Below are 17380 nucleotides of genomic sequence, written 5' to 3'. Positions count from 1 at the left end.
TCTTTAATATGTTTTTGAAGTTAAATTTAATTGACATGAGTTTTGGGTTTATTTTCTTGAAAATGTTATTTTATATTTTTAAAATTTAACTTAAAGTGTTGTACCTCAGCCAAATTTGTTTTTCTTTAGTGATAATCAAATGGTAATTAAAAATGCATTCACATACCTGAACTTGTCAAGTATGAATGTGTCTTGCTAGTTTTAAAGTTTATGTGGTGAATTGGCTTTAATCTCTCCAGACGCAGCAGAGTTTGGTTAGAGGTTATGGTTTTATTAGAGAGGAAACAATACACAGTTCATACATTTCAATGTACAGGGTTGAGGTTACATATGAGTAAAAAAAATATTAATCAAAACACATGTATGTACAACAAATGTTTACTAAGTTGTTTGTGTATAAATATAATGTTCACTGATTAACACTTGAAAAATGTTGCAGAAATGTTTCAAACAGCAACAACAGACACAAGAAACAACAAAGTGTGGATGACAACTGGAATGACTCGTCAGTGTCCTGCACTGGCAAACTAACAGACAGTCTGTACTGAGCCTTCACATCTCAAGTGCTGCAGCGAGGGACACAGCAGAGGAAATGTCAGATTACCTCGAGCAGCGGTTCTCAACGTGGGTGTCGTGACCCTAAAAAGAGGTCGCACCATGAGTTTTTCCAGAGACTGTGATGAGCCTTTCGATTCACTATCCAGCAGTGGTGGAAGAAGTATTCAGATCCTTTACTTAAACAAAAAGATACAACAATGTATAAATCATGTAATTAAACGCATACTTACGTAAAAGTACATTAGTATTATTATCAAAATAAACTATCATAAGTAAAAGTACTTGTCCTGTTGTGGATGTATATTATTAATACTGAAGCATCAGTGTTAGAGCAGCATGTTACTGCTGTAGCTGCTGGAGGTGGAGCTAGTTTCAACTACTAAGTCTATTGTTGGGTAGTTTAATTCAGTGGTTCCCAACGTAGGGGTCGGGAACCTCCAAAGGGTCACAAGATAAATCCAAGGGGTCATGAGATGATTAATTGTGAGATGCATTAATTTCATGCTAATCTTTTTTGAGAAATATTGGATATTTTTTCTTCTTTTGATCTCTGTCTAAATGTAGTAGAAAAAGTATAAAGTAGTAGAAAATTGATACTCAAGTACAGTACAGTTCTTGAGTAAATGTACTTCCCACCACTGCTATCAAGCCAGTAATCTTTGTGATAAATACTTGTGAAACACCAGCCTGTCAAGTAATTCAGCAATAGGGTCAAAGTTCATCACTCAGTTTTGTTTTTTGGGAGTGACTAACTGACCAGGTTGAGAACCGCTGATTCACACAGCAGCTGCTGCCACTGAATGTGTTACACTGACCGACACGAATAAAGCACCATGTTTTAGAGAAGCAATGACTTCATGAAGGATGAGAGACACAAAATATGAGGACAAATATCACAATCCTCCTGCAGGAGAGAAGGTGTTGAACTCTAGATGGCACCCTAGAGCTTTTCCTGCACACTGCTGTTTTCCTGAGTGATTATTACCAACAGCTAAGAGCTTCTTCACAACATCATGTTGGAAGAGTGACGTCAAAACTCGATGTACAGAAATGTTTTTCTTCCTTTCACTTTTTCTTCATTTCTTGAAAGGTTTTATGCTCCACGTTGTGTGAAAATAAAAGTGACATTACAGACTGATGAAACCCTTTAAACAGCAGTGAGGAAACACTTGGTTGCAGAGAAAAGCTGAAGTCGACAACAGTGACTGAATTTTTTGGAGTGTTTTTGCACCAAGCTCAAAGCTTTTTAATTCAAGCTCTGACACTTCTTCCTTCGTTAGCTGAGGTGAAACTAGATGCAGATCCTCCTAAGATTTGTTTTTACCCTGAGTTGAGTCTCTTAGGCTGTGTACAAATGTCTTTCTTCACTAGGACTGACAAACCCTATAACACCCAACAATGCTCTAACCACAGTTGGAAAAGTCCGATTTAGCCGACGTGAATCGCTTTCATGTCTAACATGCTCCTGTATGTGCAAATAATGGTGATTTTGACCAAAAAAAAGGCAGAAATGCTTTGGACTTTTGTTTCAGACATTCAAAGTTTGAACATGCTTCCTGTCTTGTTACAAGAGTTTAATCAGCTGCAAAACTGACCCAGAACTGTCTTCATCACTATTGCTGATGAAAGTCTGAGGAAACTTAAACATCAGATGTACGAATAATCTTTGATTGTTGCAGTTATCAGGTGCCAGTTCACAGCCTGGGGGGAAGTAACCTACGGGACTCTTTTGCCCTGAGCTCACGCTGTCAGGCTCGGACTGGCTGACTTCAACCATGGCCTTAAAACAAAACTCTTAACTTATGTTTTGTTGGTTTTGGAGAGTTTGTAACTCTGTGGAGGATGACAGCTGGATTTACAGCAGTTACAATAGATACTAGAGTCGATCAACAGAAAATGAATTGCCGATTGTCTATTAAAAATCAATTTTCAAGCAGAAATGCAGCTTTTCAAATTTGACAATGTGCTGTTTTTCTTTGTCTTACATTATAGTAACTTGAATATCGTTGGACTGTTGTTGGACTAAACAAGACATCTGATGACATCACTTCAGGCTCTTGGTGACATCTTTCACTATTTCCTGATGATTTGTAGACTAAACTTAATTAATCGACTGATTGACAATAATGAAAATAATCTATAGGTGCAGACCTAATGGATTTTACCATTGACTCAGTTTCACAGCAAAAAAACAAAAAACATCTAGAAATTTCTGAAACCACTCTCAGCAAATTCCAAACACTCATAATTGACCACATATGGCTATATATATATATATATATATATACCTTCTGCCTGTACAGTGGTTAACAGTTTAGCTTTATTACACACACGTAGCCTTCAAGCCTACATGTAGTAATGTTTGCTACTCAAAACATGTCAGATCAGAAGATAATTTCTTAAAGTTTATCCACAAATAACTGAAAAATTTTGACTGCATAGATTATTAGAGATTATTTGGAGACAGTTTGTTCAGGTCAAGAAAAACCTTTGATCACCCTTTGAAAGCTGAACAAAGCTCATATTTATCTTTTACCTCATACTGGTTATTCTTTTTCTAGAACGAACAGAAGACAAAAGTCCATCATGCTTGGCGAAGGTTACAGCTACATTACCAAAATCTTTCTCCTGGTAGTGAGAAAGGTTTCCAAAACTCTGTAAAATAAATGAGCTGCTTGAGAATAATTTGACTTTTCTGGTCAGTGTGAATCTAGATGAACCAAATACAAAAAGGTAAAAAGACGTTGCCAGTAAAATCACTCTGATCACCTTCAAAAAGTATAGTTTAACATCCTTTCTGGGTTTTCATGTTGCAGTGTTATAACAAAAGTTACCTCTCAAGCTCTCCGCTACAGCAGCTGTAAGTTTGATGTCACTCTTCAAACACTTGACGATCAGCGAGTCCATCCGTGATGAAATAAAAAACAAAAACAAACAGTTGAAATGAAAAGTGTCCACTACAGCGACAAAGATAGTCTGTTCTGGTTCTGAGAACCAACATCGGTCAGGGAAGTCTCCATTTCAGGCTCAAAGAAAGGAGGTGAGAACGGTGCAGTTCACATCAGTATTACACGTCATTAATACAGGGCCCAGATCTCAGAGTACGGTGACAAAATGTGCAAAATAAATAGTAGAGTATAGCTGCACAGGAGGTGCCAAGTCTGAGGAAACATAACTTGGTTTTCCTGAGAAGAAGGTGTTATGGATCTGAGTATCAATAAATGGAGTAAAGCATAAAACAGATTTAGAGGAGACCGTCTCGTCTCCTTGAATCCACAGTTTGAACATACAAACATCTCTGTTCCAAAAAACTCCTCTTCATTGTCAAAAAGACATCCGTCACCCCAAATCTCCAGAGTTACACGAAGACTCACACGTTTCTACAGCCGAAAAAATCCATGCCGACGTAGCGAGGGTAGCCCTCTAGAGAGTTCATGCCAACAGGATCAAATTTCCAGTACTGTCGTCCTCGGATAAAGTGAGCATAGCCTGAAAAATATAAATAATAATCATTATTAATATTTATATTTAATACTATATTGATTTGTAGAGTGCTATGGAACTCTAAAGAGCTTTGTACTTTAATATAATCTGAATTGAACTGAATTGAATTGAATGAATGCAAAGTTTACTTAACTATTATACTGATAAAAATGATTAACAGAAGTTTCACAGCAAAAAAAGTATGAAAATCTCTTTAGAAACTTCTGAAACTACACCTGCAAAATAATCCACATTTTTTTTTAATGCACAAAAATTTGATCATTTTTATGCCATTTTGCAAAAAAAAAAACATGGCAATATTTAAAAATGCATGTAAAAACTGCAAATGTTTAAAGAACCTTCTGATATTCATATTGTGGTACGCAGGATTTCAGACACACTTTTACCACATACACTATTTGGCTGCTTGGGGGCAGCGGAACAAACTAAAAACATCTGAGAGCAGCTGACAGTAATGATATCGTAAACTTAAAACCTACCTCTTTAGTCTGCCTTTTGATTAGAATGTTTTATGGATGTCATTCCTAGTATTTAAATGGGCTGTGTTTATAGAGCGTCTTTCTAGTCTTCTGATCATTCAAAGCGTTTTACCCGACATGCCAACATTCACCCATTCAAACAAGGTGCCAACCTGCTCATCAGGAGGAGTTTCTAATGCTCATTCACACACACACACACAAACACACCGATGTCACAGCCTTCGGGAGCAATTTGGGGATCAGTATCTAGTCCAAGGACACTTCGACATGCGGACTGGAGGAGTCGGGAACCGAACCGCTGATCCTCCGATTAGTGGACGACCCGCTCTACCTCCTGAGCCACAGCTGCTCATTTAATCATACATTTGATTGTATTCAGGTTTTAAAATATTTTATTCCCTCTTATCCATTTCACTTGTCATTGTCACTACTTTGTAGAGCTGTAAACAAGCTCTGCAAACTAAAAGGTTAGCTTTAGGTAGTAAAGTATACATGTTTCATGTTTGGTAACTTTAATAATGGTCAGATGGAGAAGTTTATGTGTAGCTAGAGTAGTAAAGTATAGTAGTTGCTGCCTGGTGGGGTGGGTGGGGGGTCATTGACTTTTGCCTGTAAAAGTTGTTCTAAATTAGATTGTTTTAATGCCGACAGTGGTCTTTGGTAAAAAGACATTTTTCTCAGGAGTTGGTGGAGACCAAAACAGAGCTAAAAGGAGAGTGACATTCATCAGGTGGCTAAAAACACGTCTCCAAATGAATGCTAATGTCTGCTGGATGTGAAATCAACTTTTTTTAGTTTAACCCTTTTTTGTGGATATACTGTGGGGATTCAGTTTACATTAATTATTGTGATTGCAAGATTGGAAATTGCTTGAGTAACTGACCAACATTTACTAAATAATCGGAACAACTTGAGTTCAAACATGGTGAAGCAGTTTCAAAATATCAGCCTTCAAACTCCCATAATAACTTGAACAAAATATTTTGAGCCACAAAGTAGGTAGTCTTAACATTTGTTCACTTGTTTATGTTTTTGTTTATGGACCTTACCGTATATATCCCTGAAAGCAGCGTCCACATCATAGGGGATGCCGCTCCAGTCCTGCATGCTGCGCGGGTACTCGGACTCAACTCGGTTCTCGCGGGGATTGAACCTCCAGTAGCTGCCTGATTTAAAGAAGTAGGTGTTGTAGTTGGAGTCGCCCCAGCGCAGCGCCGCTTGGATGCGGGACACCGGCAGACCCAGGTTCCTGATGGTCTCCGGCCCTCTGATCTGCATCTCAGCATCAAACACCCAGTAGTACTCACCTGCCGAGAAAGATGGATGTCATTCAAATCTTGTTGGTAATTTTTGTTTTATTAATTACGTTTTTCTTTGCCTCAGTAAGAACCAATGTTTATGGGACTTATATTCCTGAATAAGAAACAGAGTTAGATGAAAAGGTTTTATTGTGAAGCTTAAATTTATGCTGCCTTCAAGTGGGTTGTTATAAGTTATTTAAATCAGTCTTCTCATGCTACTAAACATGACGTTGACCATCAAAAATCTCTTGCAAACCTGTGTAGTCTTTGTGACAGGTGAAAAGAAGGGACACCCGCACTGTCTTCACTTCAATAAAGATACTTTAGTATAGACAATGTTTCGGTCAATGACCTTCCTCAGGTATATGTATATGTATGTATATATATTATACCTGAAGAAGGTCGTTGACTGAAATGTTGTATTGTATTTTATTGTTCTATGGAACTCTAAAGAGCTTTGTCCTTAATATAATCTGAAATGAACTGAATTGAATTGAATGAATGCAAAGTTTACTTAACTTTTATATTGATAAAAATGATTAAAGGATTCCAACAGAAGTTTCACGGCAAAAAAGTATGAAAATCTCTTTAGAAACTTCTGAAACTACACCTGCAAAATAATCCACTTCTTCGTTGTCCATCTGTATGTTCAGCATGTTCCAAACAACCATCCATTTTGTTAATGCTAATGACTTAAACTACTTAAATCCTAAGTATGCCTAACTTTCATGTTAAAACTAGAACATCAGAAAGCAGCATTAATTCATTTCAGTAACATTTTGAGACAAATTAAAATGTCAGTTAATGTCTGTATGTTTCAAGAAGTTATGGAGGTTGGAGTTGATATTGTGACACATTAAACTGTCTTTAGCTGTGTCTTCTTTCCAAAAACACACCAAAACTGAGCTTGACAACCGCTCAGTTAACCTGTACAAACCTTTAGCTAAATAATTAGCCAGCAAGCTAGCCAACAGAACCACCTATGTTTACAGCGACATGCTAATGCTAGCAAGTCACATTAGCGAGTGTGCTGAACAAACATGTTAACAGGAGGCAGTAACAGTTTGTTCAGCAGGCTAGATACTGTAGTTAGCTAGCTAAAAAACTGATATTGTTCAGAGATAACATTTCTAATTTTGCTTGCAGCTCCCTTTTGATGTTTTAAAACCTTAAATGTGAACTGTTTTGACTTTGAAAACTTTATGAAAGCTGGGATGTTTTGGGATCGCTCTTAGGCACTAAAATAAATTTAAATTCAAGGAGAATATCTCTTAAAATAGAAACTTATCAAGATGTACTGTATCATGATGAAATATTTAACAGTACAGAAACTATGTCTGTTTGTCTGTTCAGTTCTGTTGGTGAGAAAAGCAATTTTTTGACATTTTATAGACTAAAAAGGTTTATCTAGAAAATAATAAAGATAATGAGAATAACCATTTGTTGCATCCCTAAAAAAACAGCAGACAGACTTAAAACATTTTCCATGATTATGAATGTTTTTGGCAATCTTAAAAAGGGCAAATCCAGTCATATGTATCTGCAATGTGGTTTGAAAATAAGAGTATAATTGCACATACTACCTGGCCCAAATATAATAGAAATATTCACAAGAAAGTCTTAACTGCAGCTATGTCTAAGCTCTGTGTTAATTAACATTTTTACACATATTTAAACTTGCCTAAAAGGGCGGGATCATTTACGTCTGTGGATCTATACAATTACGCTGAAGTCTCTCCCCAGTGATCCTGTGCTCACATGAAACCAGAAACCACAAACGTCTTTGCTGCCCACCTTGAAAGAACCAAATATTCCCTGACTTGTCTTCAAAGGCGGCGTCGATGTTGTCTGGAATCCCCCTCCAGTGACGAGATGCCAGCGCTGGGTAACCGCTCTGCAGTTGCCCGTCCCTGATCCGCCAAACGTAGCCCGACTTAAAGAAGAACAGCTCCCCCCGGATCATAGACACGGCATCAAAGTCCGTCTGGCAGGCATCAGGCTGGAATTAAGACAGATCGCTTGTTCATCTCCTCATGCCAAAAACACGCAAATGTAGTTTCTAACAAGTGGTGATTTTATTGCAGTTGGGTGATATGTTAAGGAGACTTTTTATTGTCTGAAAGGATCCTAACATAAAGCAGAGAGGGGTTTCTGTGCTTCTTACGGTCCACCTGAGGACTGCTTTTATTGCCACAAAACCATGATGAGGAATTTCATGGATTTTCTGCACAACTGAAAGAACCTCTCAGTTACAAGTCTTACAAGAGAAAATATCTCTGAAGTGGAAAGTTTGCTGAGTGCTCGTATGTGAGATTACTTAGTAAAACAACTTCTCATCTTTGGTTCAAATATGTTCAAAGCTGGCCACCACACTGCTCCAGACTGTAATATCTCAACAACTTTGATGAGGATGAATTGTTTGAAATTCTATACAGACATTCATGGTCAGCAGATGATGAATTTAGAGCTGCAACAAATCATCGATTAATTGAGTTGATCAAAAGATTATGAATCAGCAACTATTTTGACATTAAGTTAATTGTTTCAGTCATTTTTCAAGCAAAAATACCCAACATTTCCAGTTTCTCAGCTGCTTTTCCTTATCACTTAATAGTAAATTTAATATCTTCAGGCTGATCAGATAAAACATGCCATTCGAAGACTTTGGATCCAGTGAAACTGGGATGGGCGTTTTTTTTTTATTACTTGTGATATTTCAAATATTAATCATGAGAATAATTGGCAGAATAATCATTAGATGCGGCCCTAGATGAACCCTGCTTCAGTGATCTTCTGACTATTCATCATTATGTTGACATTTGTGGTTGTGAGTGAAAAAAACTCAACAACTATGGGATTGAATGCCATGAAAACATTCATGGCCCTTCACACTCCATCCAGCGCCACCATCAGGTCAAAATTTTAATATGTCTAATACTTTTAATTTTATGACCCCATCAACTTCAACTTTGTCTTTAGTGCTAATTAGTAAATGTTAGCATGAACATGGTAAACATTATACCAGCTAAACATCAACACGTTAGCATTTAGCTTAAAGCCTCACAGAGCTGCTAGCATATCTTGCTACATTCTTGATCTTGTTTAATGTCTTTAAAACAATCCACAGAATAAACTAAGCTTTATTTTATTTTATCAGGATGTATGATTATTGCATTCATTGTCATTTATTGTAGAGACAAGAAGGCAGAATACAAAAGGTTTATCACAGTCGTCCATATTCATTAAATCAGGCTTTGGGTCTGCCAGTCCCAATAAAGAAAGATGTGTCTTATTATTATGTTTAAGACTATATTTATTAAAGGCTTTTTATTCTGAACCATCAAGTGCCTGGATTTGGATTCTTCATGCAATCTTACCCATGGATCGAGGCATATTTTCTAATCTTTGGGATTACCAACCAGTTATTTGGAGCATATGTGTTGTTTTTCATTAAATAGATATTGGAAAAAATTGTAGAAATCTTATCATTCAATACAGTCAGCCTGTAATTGATTGTTATTGTAAATCTTGCATCAGTTCCACTCACATTAGTGACAATCTCATTGGTCTCTGTGAAGGATGGAGGTGGAGGTGGGGGTGGTGGTGAGGGCTGGACTTGCGGATGAGTCCCGTACAGGTACTGGATGCCTCGCTTGTCATCCTCGCTCAGCTTCAGCGGGTAGGAGAAGGAGTAGTATGCGGACATGATGGCTCCCCGCTCTCGGGAATGCTGCAGGCCCAGGACGTGCCCGAACTCATGGGCAGCAACCTGGAGAAGGTCTGTGCCTGCAGGAGAGGGGGGGTGGGGGGGGAGACAAGCCTCAGAGGATGCACAAGAAAACCACACCTGGCTCAAATGCTATCTTAAAATAGTTCTTGGCATTTGTTTTGACCTGCTTGCAGCGGCAGACAGGTGGTGTTTTTGCTACCTGAGACGATACAGTGCCAGGAACATCAACACTACCTAAAGAGTAATAAAAAAGTCCCTAACCACTTCCTCTCCCTGCTCAGCTATATTTGGGGAGTAACTAGTTACATGTAAAGACGTTATGTAATTAAATTACAAAACAAATGTGATTGTAATCTGTTAGTTACTGAGAAAAAATATGTAATTAAATTAGTTACTAATCAAAATGTTGGGTTTACATCTGAATATATTCTTTTCTGTAAAAAGTTTATAATGTAACATTCATTCTGTTGCTTTGCATCTTTTTGACATGCAGGAATGTTTTCTTTTGGCATATTTCTGGACAACGAGGGTCAGCAAAGCCATTGAGAGAAGACGGCTTACAAGGAGCTGTCTCTACATCTAAACAGGCTCCATTCATTTGACAGTATGTTCTCAAATGTTTTTGATTGGTTTTCCTGTTGCCAATCAAATCAATAATCATTGCTGAGGCTGCCACGCCTGCGACCAGCTGACCACATCAAGGCGAGCGGCCACGTCGTCGGACAAGAACACCTTTCAGTGCTGAACAGTGAGGTTTACACTGCCTGGTTTGAATTTATGGTTTTAGCACTTTTCAGCTTTACTACCCTGTTTAAAACATTTGTTAGAAAAGTAATCAAAAAGTAATCAAATGTAATGAGTTACAGTATTTTGATGAATCAATTTATAAATAACATTTTTAACAGGGTAACTAATCATCTGTAACCATCATATTTCAAAAGTAACCTTCCTAAAACTGCAGCTATACTGTTTACCTGTCCATGTCCACTCAACTAGTGAGCTGTGTGTATGTCAACTGCAACTATATGTCATTATCTGTTATTTGTTTCATCTAGCTCTTATTTTATTTTATTTTAAATCTATTTTATTGGTTTTATTATCACATTTTCATCATTTTCATTGCTCGTCTGGTATACATAATATCTGTTTTCTTTGTGAAAATACCCCTTAACATACAGTAACCCACCCTTATTATGTATTGACCCTTGTGAACCCTATTTTATTGAATTTATTTTGCTTTATGATCTACTAAAAGGAGTAAGTATAAAGTAAAATTAAAAAATTTGTTAGAAAAGAGAAAAAACTGTTATTTTTGTTTTTCTAGACCCTCTCAGCCACTCACTCACCCATGTGGTTTCCGAGGGTCCAGGACTCATCGTAGTCAAAGTGGATGTCGCCCTGTCGGTGTGTTTTGGGGAAGAAAGCGTGAGCGAGAATCCCACCCGGGCCGTCAAAGGGAAGGTTGTCTCCATGCCAGGACCTACAGGCCCGTAAAACAAACGCTCTGATGAACATAAACTCTAAAAGGCTTAAAGCGTGATCAATCTTTAAAATCAAACTTTACAGACAACAAAACAATCTCAACAACAATCTGTTAACTGCAGCTTTACAGAGGATTCAACAATGACAGGTAAAAGCCTGAATGATAAATGGTTAGAATACGAATATAACAAGACATCAGTAAACATGTTGAGTTCCCTTTTGAGCCAAAAACAACAAACGATTATTGCAAGTATCAAGTAGTCTGACAATTATTTTCATGATTCATCGTATAATCTAAAAAATGTCAGAATTTAGTGACAATTTATCAGAAATCAGGAGTCCAAAACCCAAAATGTTCAGTTTATTATTATAAAAAACTAAGAAAACTAGCAAATATTCACAATTTAGAAGCTGTAAATCCGAGAATTTTTACTATTTTTGCTTTAAAGAGTCATTTAAAGTTAACCAATTATCAAAACTGTTGTGGACTCATCTGTCAACCGACTAATCATTTAATTGACTAATCATTTAATCGCTGGAAATAATCACATAGACTATTTTTAAATGTGTTACCTATTCTATGGAGCCCTGAAACTGACAAAAGGCAGTAAAAGTCACACATAAATAAATAAATAAATGAATAATACAGTTAGTTAAATAAATAAAAAGCAGTGTAAAGAAAAATATACTTTTCCTTTAACTTTCAATTAGCTGGTAAAAAAAGAATATTTATCAACTTCTTCTTGAACCATAATCAATTGATTGAAGAAAATTGAAACTTAAAACTTGACTTGATCATTTGCTCTTGGCATATTTTTACAGTAATTGTTTATTTATTCCCACACAAAATATCTCTCAGGTTTCTCACCATCTTTCCATTTTTCCTCATTTTAATAAGTGTTATTAGTGTATTTATGTTCACAAAACTGTAACGACATGACAAAATTCAACCGTTCCTGAGATGTATGTGTGCAGCAGAGCAAACAATGATGAATACGAGTCAAAGCCGAACCATGGTTTAAAATGAGGAAAAACAAGAAATTGCTGCAGGAATAAACAAACCAGGCTACATAAAAGAAAATGAAGCCGTTTCAAAGTTGACACAGATCCCCCATAAAACCCTGGAGATGGTAATCTGCATGTCCGTTTTTTGGCTCCACTATCTCTTTTTTTTCTGCCTTTGTGGCTCTGAAAAGCCGAGATCTTTGTCAGAAAGGCTTCATTTTGTAAGTAAATGAGACAGATTAAATGGAATTTAAATGTTTGACTTTGTTGCCTCTGTTGACTGAAGTTTGTGATTATTTCTGAAGACTACAGATTAGAAAATCCACGAAACTCAATCAGCTCACCAACTGGTTACGGTATGAAGCCTAAAAACAGATACTGAGAGCTTCAGGTAGTAAAAACATGTGCACACTACGCTTGAATTGGTACAAAACAAAAGTTAAAGGACCAGTGTGTAGAATTTAGTGGCATCTAGTGGTGAGGTTGCAGATTGCAACCAACTGAAACCCCTCCGTTCCTTCCCCATAACAAATCAATTCTTTCTTTTTTATTTATGTTTAATTAAGATGTTTTTTTCCACGTCTCAGTCTGCCCACCTGGTGAAATCGATGCGGATGTCGGCCCTCCCGCTGTGGACCTCGGTGAAGGTGAGCGGGGTGACGTCACTCCAGATTTTCAGCGCTTCCTGAAAGACACGCCGAACGTTTTCCTCGCTTATCTGCCAGGGAAACCGGATGATCCTGCAGGAGACATACAGTATATGCAGGTGTCAAACACACAAACAGACACACACACACACACATACACACACACACACACACACACAGGATGTACAGTACAGGAGAAGAGAGGGACCACCGGCCTTGCATGCCTCCCTCTATAATCTGATATCTGCCGTCGTCTCATCAGCAGGGAGGTGTGCTGTTACTGACGCACTCAGGCTCGCTAACAAAACACCGCATCATGGTCTCCTCCCTTTCCTTTTAGATAAAACCACCCAGTGTGATAACTGAGAAGAAGAAGAAGAGAAACCTCCTCATCTAACCACCAACACGTACACTTTTGTACTGTGAGGCTGCTGGATGAAACATGGAATTGTTTATCATAAAGCTGCTGCTTTTCAGTTTAGAATAAATCAACAACAACCAGCATGACTGGACAACATCATCACTGGTTCTTTTTAGGGCTGCAATTATTTTCATTATCGAAATATAATTTCTTAGAGCCACAAAGTGTTGCTTTGAAGATTAACTGTCATGTGTGACACAAAAAAGCTGAAAATCATCACATTTGAAAAGCCTAAACCAGCATGTTTGGTATTTTTACTTGAAAAAAAATGGCTAAAATGATTATTTGATTATCAAAATAGCTGCTGATTGATTTTTTTGTCAGCTAATCTTTGCAGCTCTGGTTCTTTTGATGGACTCTGATTTTGTCTGCTGCATTATTTTTATGGCACAAAACAGGAAGAAGGTCGTCAGTCCAGAGCATGTCGGCTTACCTGCAAGAATTTATACTTCATTCAAGGAGGGGGAGGAGGGACAGGAAGCAGCGAGGTTTATGGGAAATGTGGTATTAATTTAGGAAAACATTAGCACTTAAAAAACTACCGCTGACAACTGTCTCTTTTGTTTGCACCAATTATAAATTATATGGCGGCAGAGGCACCTTGAAAAGTTGGAATGCTGCTTTAAACCCAGATGTGCAGTTTGTAGAAGTTCGATATCAGTAAAACAGAACTTGCTGGGAAATAAAAATATGCACTAAAGTCAGATTCAGAAAAGTTATTTAAATTTGATCTTTGGTTCTTCAGACACTGTGCAAAAAGACAAATGCAAATGCAAATATTTATGTAGATTACCTTAAATTCTTGCACAAATACCCTGTAAATGAGCAATTAAAGAATTTTCTAAATCATTTCCACGAGCTGAAATAGGTCATTAATCTAGTGTTTTATTGAAAGGATAAGGCTGGAGATATTTTGTGTTTTTCTTATTGTCAACAAAATCCATGAAAAGATTAAAATCAACAATGTGTTTAAGGCTCCTTTCGTTTAAACACGATAAAATCTTTGGTCATAAATCCTAAACGGTGTCCTGTGAGACTCGTCCACCAACGACCAAAGACAGCTCGAAGCAAAACTCTGACAGAAATATGAGACCAAATTCCAGAATATGACATGAAATAAATAAACTGACCGATGTGACGTTTCATAAGTGCAGTTTTTTAAATAAAATTTAGGGGAAAAACTCGTCCATAACACAAAAAAAGCAAAAGAGAAGTTTGTGTGACTTTCCTGCATTTTCAAAACATCAGAGCTGCAGACGGATGACGAATTGATGACGTGTCTCATCTCACAATCTGACAGATATCGCACACTTTATTATAGTCGTCTTGCAATAAACCTACATCATCGATACTTCCTGACGTTCCTACTCTGTAGCTCTAAGCCTCAAGTCCTACTGGTTCCTACTGAAGATCTTTAAAAAACAGCTTACGAATATATAGTTTCATTTTTAAAATAGCTGAGTAATTTCCTAAGACAGCTGTAGCCACTGTAGTTTTTAACAAATAAACAAGAGGAAATGGTGCAAATTTGCTGGAGACTATTTTTGCTAAATGGGAATCCACATTTGGTGCTCTAGTGAGTATTTCCTGCAGCGGGACAGTGTGTGTGTGTGTGTGTGTGTGTGCGGTTGAGTCACAGAGTTCATGGTGATGAAGGAACAGGGCAGCTGTTTGGATCATCGTTGTGTTTATTCAACGTTAATTGTTTAACGGAGGTCTACGGCACAGAGGAATAAGATACACACATAATACTTGTTGGTATTATGGGATTTGTTGATAATATAATTCATTTTATAATTGTGTGAGTCAGATATGAACTATGACTGGAAAACAAACTTTGATAAAACACTTCTTTCAGTCCACCTCCCGCCTGCGACTGTACCATAACAAGCTTGATCCTTTAATGTTTTGCAGCCACCTGAGAACTCCTTTTCAATTTAGTTAACAACCGTTAAAGCAGTTAAAACAACACCGCTCTCAGCTGACCGAGCATGACTTCGAGCGTCGTGCCAGAACTTGCTCCGCACGCTCGAAACACTCGCTGGTTTCTAAATAAAAAGTAAACACAGGGACTCATTAGCGTGGCTCCACTCTTTCGCCGTTCATGTTTCAAGTCATTTGGAAAGACATAGAAAAGGGGGGCGACGGTGGCCTCGTTAGGTCATGCAGAAGTGTAGTTTGACATAGCGGGTTGTTGCCATCATCACTCTGGCAGGTGTCACTTTATTGGTCCGATCCAGCAGAATCTTATTAGTCTGTGGTCAGTGCTGCTAATAAAAGTTTTCTGCCCCCCCCCCCCACCCTTACTCTCTCTCTCTGTCTGTCTTAATATAGTGTTCTGTTAAAGAGTGACTACAATGAAAGAGACCCCAGGAGACACAGACAGAGAGGCAGCAGCCAGTAGATGACTGCCAGACACTCGACGGTGCCAAGGCCTTAGATGAAAGAAAACCAGCACCCCCCCTTTTTTTCAGAATGGTAATTTCAAGACTTAATTTTGTAAGTGCTGTATTGGCCTTCTTATGTTACCTTTCTCTCCCTTGAGCTCATTTATCAATGTGTCCAAAATTTTGTCCGCCTTGAACTTGTGATAAAAACAATCTACCGTATCATCTTTTTTTTTTTTTTATCAGCATATGAAGTTTACTCAATTTGTCACGTAATTGTAGATGTTCAAACTTCCATTATTCTCAAAAGTTTTAGGGGATTTCTCATCCACGTTGGCTTCAAAGTTGAGCTTCATAAGTTACAAACACGAGCAGACGATGGTCCTGAAAAGTCTTCAAAAGCAAAAATTGTTGGTGTATGTGTTTGCAGGCTGTCAGGAGATGTTCTACATCTTTAAACAACCTGCGTCCAGACTAAAACCTTTTCAGAGTTTTTCCAAAATGACCTCCAGAGTGTGTAAATGTGAGATTTGGCGTTGTATTGTGTACTGAGAAAAAACAGATCTTTGTAGAAACGCTGTCATATCTGTGACAAAACAGATGGTGGCAGTAGTAGAAGAAGAAGAAGAAGAAGAAGAAGAAGAAGAAGAAGAAGAAGAGGGAGTGTTGTTCTTTTTGTTTTCTACTTTGATAGTTTGTTTAGAATTAAACGCAGCCTTTCTCTGCTGAAACTGTTGTAATCTGCTCGCAATAATGTCAGGAAGCTGCTGTTGAAACAGAAACATAACACGGTTTTATTCTGGTTTTCTATGGCTGACTTACTCATCTGTCCTCCGCACGTGCTCAGTAGGAGAATTACCCGTTTTGGCGTTTTAATGTAGATGGAAGTTACAGTTGTTTTTGCATGAAAACAGCGTTTTAGAATTTAGCAGCTTAATGTAGACGTTGTCTCAGTCAGCATCATCAGACCTGCAGCAAACACTGTCACTACTGCAGCTACAGGAAGCTCATCCACTCATAGTCGGCAAGTGTAAGTTTTAGCAAAACAATTATAGGGCAAAATGAGTTATACAGGCATCTACTTCACATTCACTCAGTTTTTATGACTTAAATCATTTTGTAATTCGTTAATCCGTCCACCGATTTGTTGCTGCTTACCCGGGTCCAGATTGCAATAATTTAATTAATTATATCATCAGGAATTTTTGTGATATACTGCTGAGAAGTACTGACAAAATGTGATATAATAATAATTTGGCTTGTATGATCGTGGGCATATGATCATACAAGCCAAATTACAAGAAGGTGTCTTATTGCAGCACATTTATTTGGACTAAGATGTTGAACAATCACCTATAGATGTAATGTTTTTATTTGTTCACATACATTTGACCACATAGTTTATCATTGACCAGCGAGGTTCAACTGTAAGATCAATACTGGAAAGTCCAGTCATGTTTTGACATCTACATTATCATAATACATAATCTCATCTGCCACAAGGTTACAAAGATTAGAAACCAAAATACTCTTTGACCAATAAGAGTTGAGTGTGGTTTTATGTAAATCTGCAGATCCATACCTGTATGTGAGGTCATTCTTCTCCAGTCGGCCTCCGTACAGGACGAAGCGTCTCTGGCGCTGGCGCCCCCGGTAATGCACTTCCTTCTCGTCGGGGTAGTCCGGCACGCCGCAGCGAGGTCGGTCCCGTGTGTAAGGTATGTTGGTTAGCACACCCAACTCCTTCATCAATTCATGAACAATATCAACCTTCTCCGTCGTCTTCAAGTCTGGGAACTTTTCAGAGTCCTGGAACAACATCAGTATTCATATGTGTGAGTGCATTCTGCTTTTTTTTGTTTAAAC

General features: G+C 37.8%; 1 protein-coding gene across 2 annotated transcripts in view; it reads right to left on the bottom strand.

Moving 5' to 3' along the window:
* Positions 1-1677: 1677 nt before the first annotated feature.
* The window catches only part of mmp11a (matrix metallopeptidase 11a), a 33890-nt gene continuing 18187 nt past the window's right edge, over positions 1678-17380 (bottom strand). For both annotated transcript variants that reach the window (XM_042422575.1, XM_042422576.1), the window contains exons 2-8: positions 17097-17323; positions 12656-12799; positions 10919-11052; positions 9390-9628; positions 7637-7841; positions 5591-5848; positions 1678-4047 (exon numbers count right to left, since the gene is read on the bottom strand). In XM_042422575.1, the coding sequence (XP_042278509.1) occupies positions 3929-4047; positions 5591-5848; positions 7637-7841; positions 9390-9628; positions 10919-11052; positions 12656-12799; positions 17097-17323 (1326 nt within the window). In that variant the 3' untranslated portion in view covers positions 1678-3928. The remainder of the gene's footprint in view (positions 4048-5590; positions 5849-7636; positions 7842-9389; positions 9629-10918; positions 11053-12655; positions 12800-17096; positions 17324-17380) is intronic.

Source organism: Thunnus maccoyii, chromosome 9, assembly GCF_910596095.1.
Source record: "Thunnus maccoyii chromosome 9, fThuMac1.1, whole genome shotgun sequence".
Taxonomy (NCBI): Eukaryota; Metazoa; Chordata; class Actinopteri; order Scombriformes; family Scombridae; genus Thunnus; species Thunnus maccoyii.
This window is presented reverse-complemented; position numbering and strand designations above follow the sequence as displayed.